The sequence below is a fragment of the Galeopterus variegatus genome, unplaced genomic scaffold (genome assembly GCF_000696425.1).
Source record: "Galeopterus variegatus unplaced genomic scaffold, G_variegatus-3.0.2 Scaffold2796, whole genome shotgun sequence".
Classification (NCBI taxonomy): Eukaryota; Metazoa; Chordata; class Mammalia; order Dermoptera; family Cynocephalidae; genus Galeopterus; species Galeopterus variegatus.
This window is the reverse complement of record NW_007728907.1, coordinates 222,973-224,127: the sequence shown is the minus strand read 5'-3', so window position 1 is coordinate 224,127 and position 1,155 is coordinate 222,973. Positions and strand designations below refer to the sequence as shown.

The following is a 1,155-nucleotide window of genomic DNA, read 5'->3' as shown; positions in this document are numbered from 1 at the left end:
TATATGATGTATGCAGAAGTATTATTACTAATCTAAGCATCTTTGCATTTGTCATATGTATGTTTATCCCCACACTGTTTTAGATAAATAAAATATTTTACATTTTAAAGATACTCTATAATTCATTTTCATATGTAACTGGATCTAGCCCACAGCAGTTTTGATCTATAAATTTAGCATCAATGGTTTTGACTCTAAAATTACACTAGAATTTAAAAAGAAAAAAATCACTTAGAGCAGAAGAAATGACTCCATATGTCATTATTGACTATTGTGTGGTACCTGAGAAGAGGGGGAGAGTGAGCTCAGGATACATCCTGGCCAGTTCAGACGACAAGAGGGCTAGTGACACACTATACAGGGGTGGCAACGGGCCGTGCGTTCCATAGAGGATACTGCCAGGTCTTTGTTCGGCGACTTTCTTTGAGTATACAAAAAGCTTTGCTTCAAGGATCTGTAAAAAGGTAGGAAAGTAAGAAACAGTATGAAAAAACATTAGCTGGGTATCTCAGGAGCATTTATATTTAATAAAGCTTAGTTGTAACAAAACTAATTAATGTTTATTTTAATATAGTATTAAAGGTACAGTTTCAGTTCATTACTATGTTTACAGAAGATTATATAATTGTTTTCTCACTTTTCATATCTACCAATGACATATAAAAACAAATAAATGCAAATCAATTAACCACAATTCAGTGATCAATTACCATTTTTGTTTTCTACTCTCAATGATGAAAATTTTCTATGCCAGTAAATGATACATGCCTGCATGAGCTGCATGGAGATTTCATAAATCTCTCTGTTGGTGTCAGAGGCTTTGAATAGAACAAGGTTTAACAATGTCACTATGTCAAAGGGGTAGTTCCTGAAAAATAAAAAAATAACAGCATAGTTTATAAGACACCTGGCTAGTAATCTTGATAGATCATTACCTCTCAAAATTCTAGATGGCACACCGACCTCAGTCACTTAGTAATAACATTCCCGTGCTCATTCGGTCATTTTTTACTCCTTCTTTGGCTATTTATTAGTAGATAAAGGAAAATGACTCTATTTTTGTTTAAAATTACATATTGTTATGCCAGGATAAAAGAACACAAAAATCTACATGATGCAAATAGATTTTAATGAAAACCAAACACAAGCGAACAG

The 1,155-nt window shown here is 32.9% G+C and overlaps 1 protein-coding gene across 1 annotated transcript in view; it reads right to left on the bottom strand.

Moving 5' to 3' along the window:
• Nucleotides 1–1,155, bottom strand: part of LOC103598953 (protein furry homolog) — a gene marked incomplete at its 5' end in the record, with an annotated part of 113,293 nt that overhangs the window by 8,311 nt on the left and 103,827 nt on the right. Inside the window, 2 exons of the mRNA XM_008583022.1 lie at nucleotides 283–454; nucleotides 769–868. Coding sequence (XP_008581244.1) covers nucleotides 283–454; nucleotides 769–868 — 272 coding nt within the window. The remainder of the gene's footprint in view (nucleotides 1–282; nucleotides 455–768; nucleotides 869–1,155) is intronic.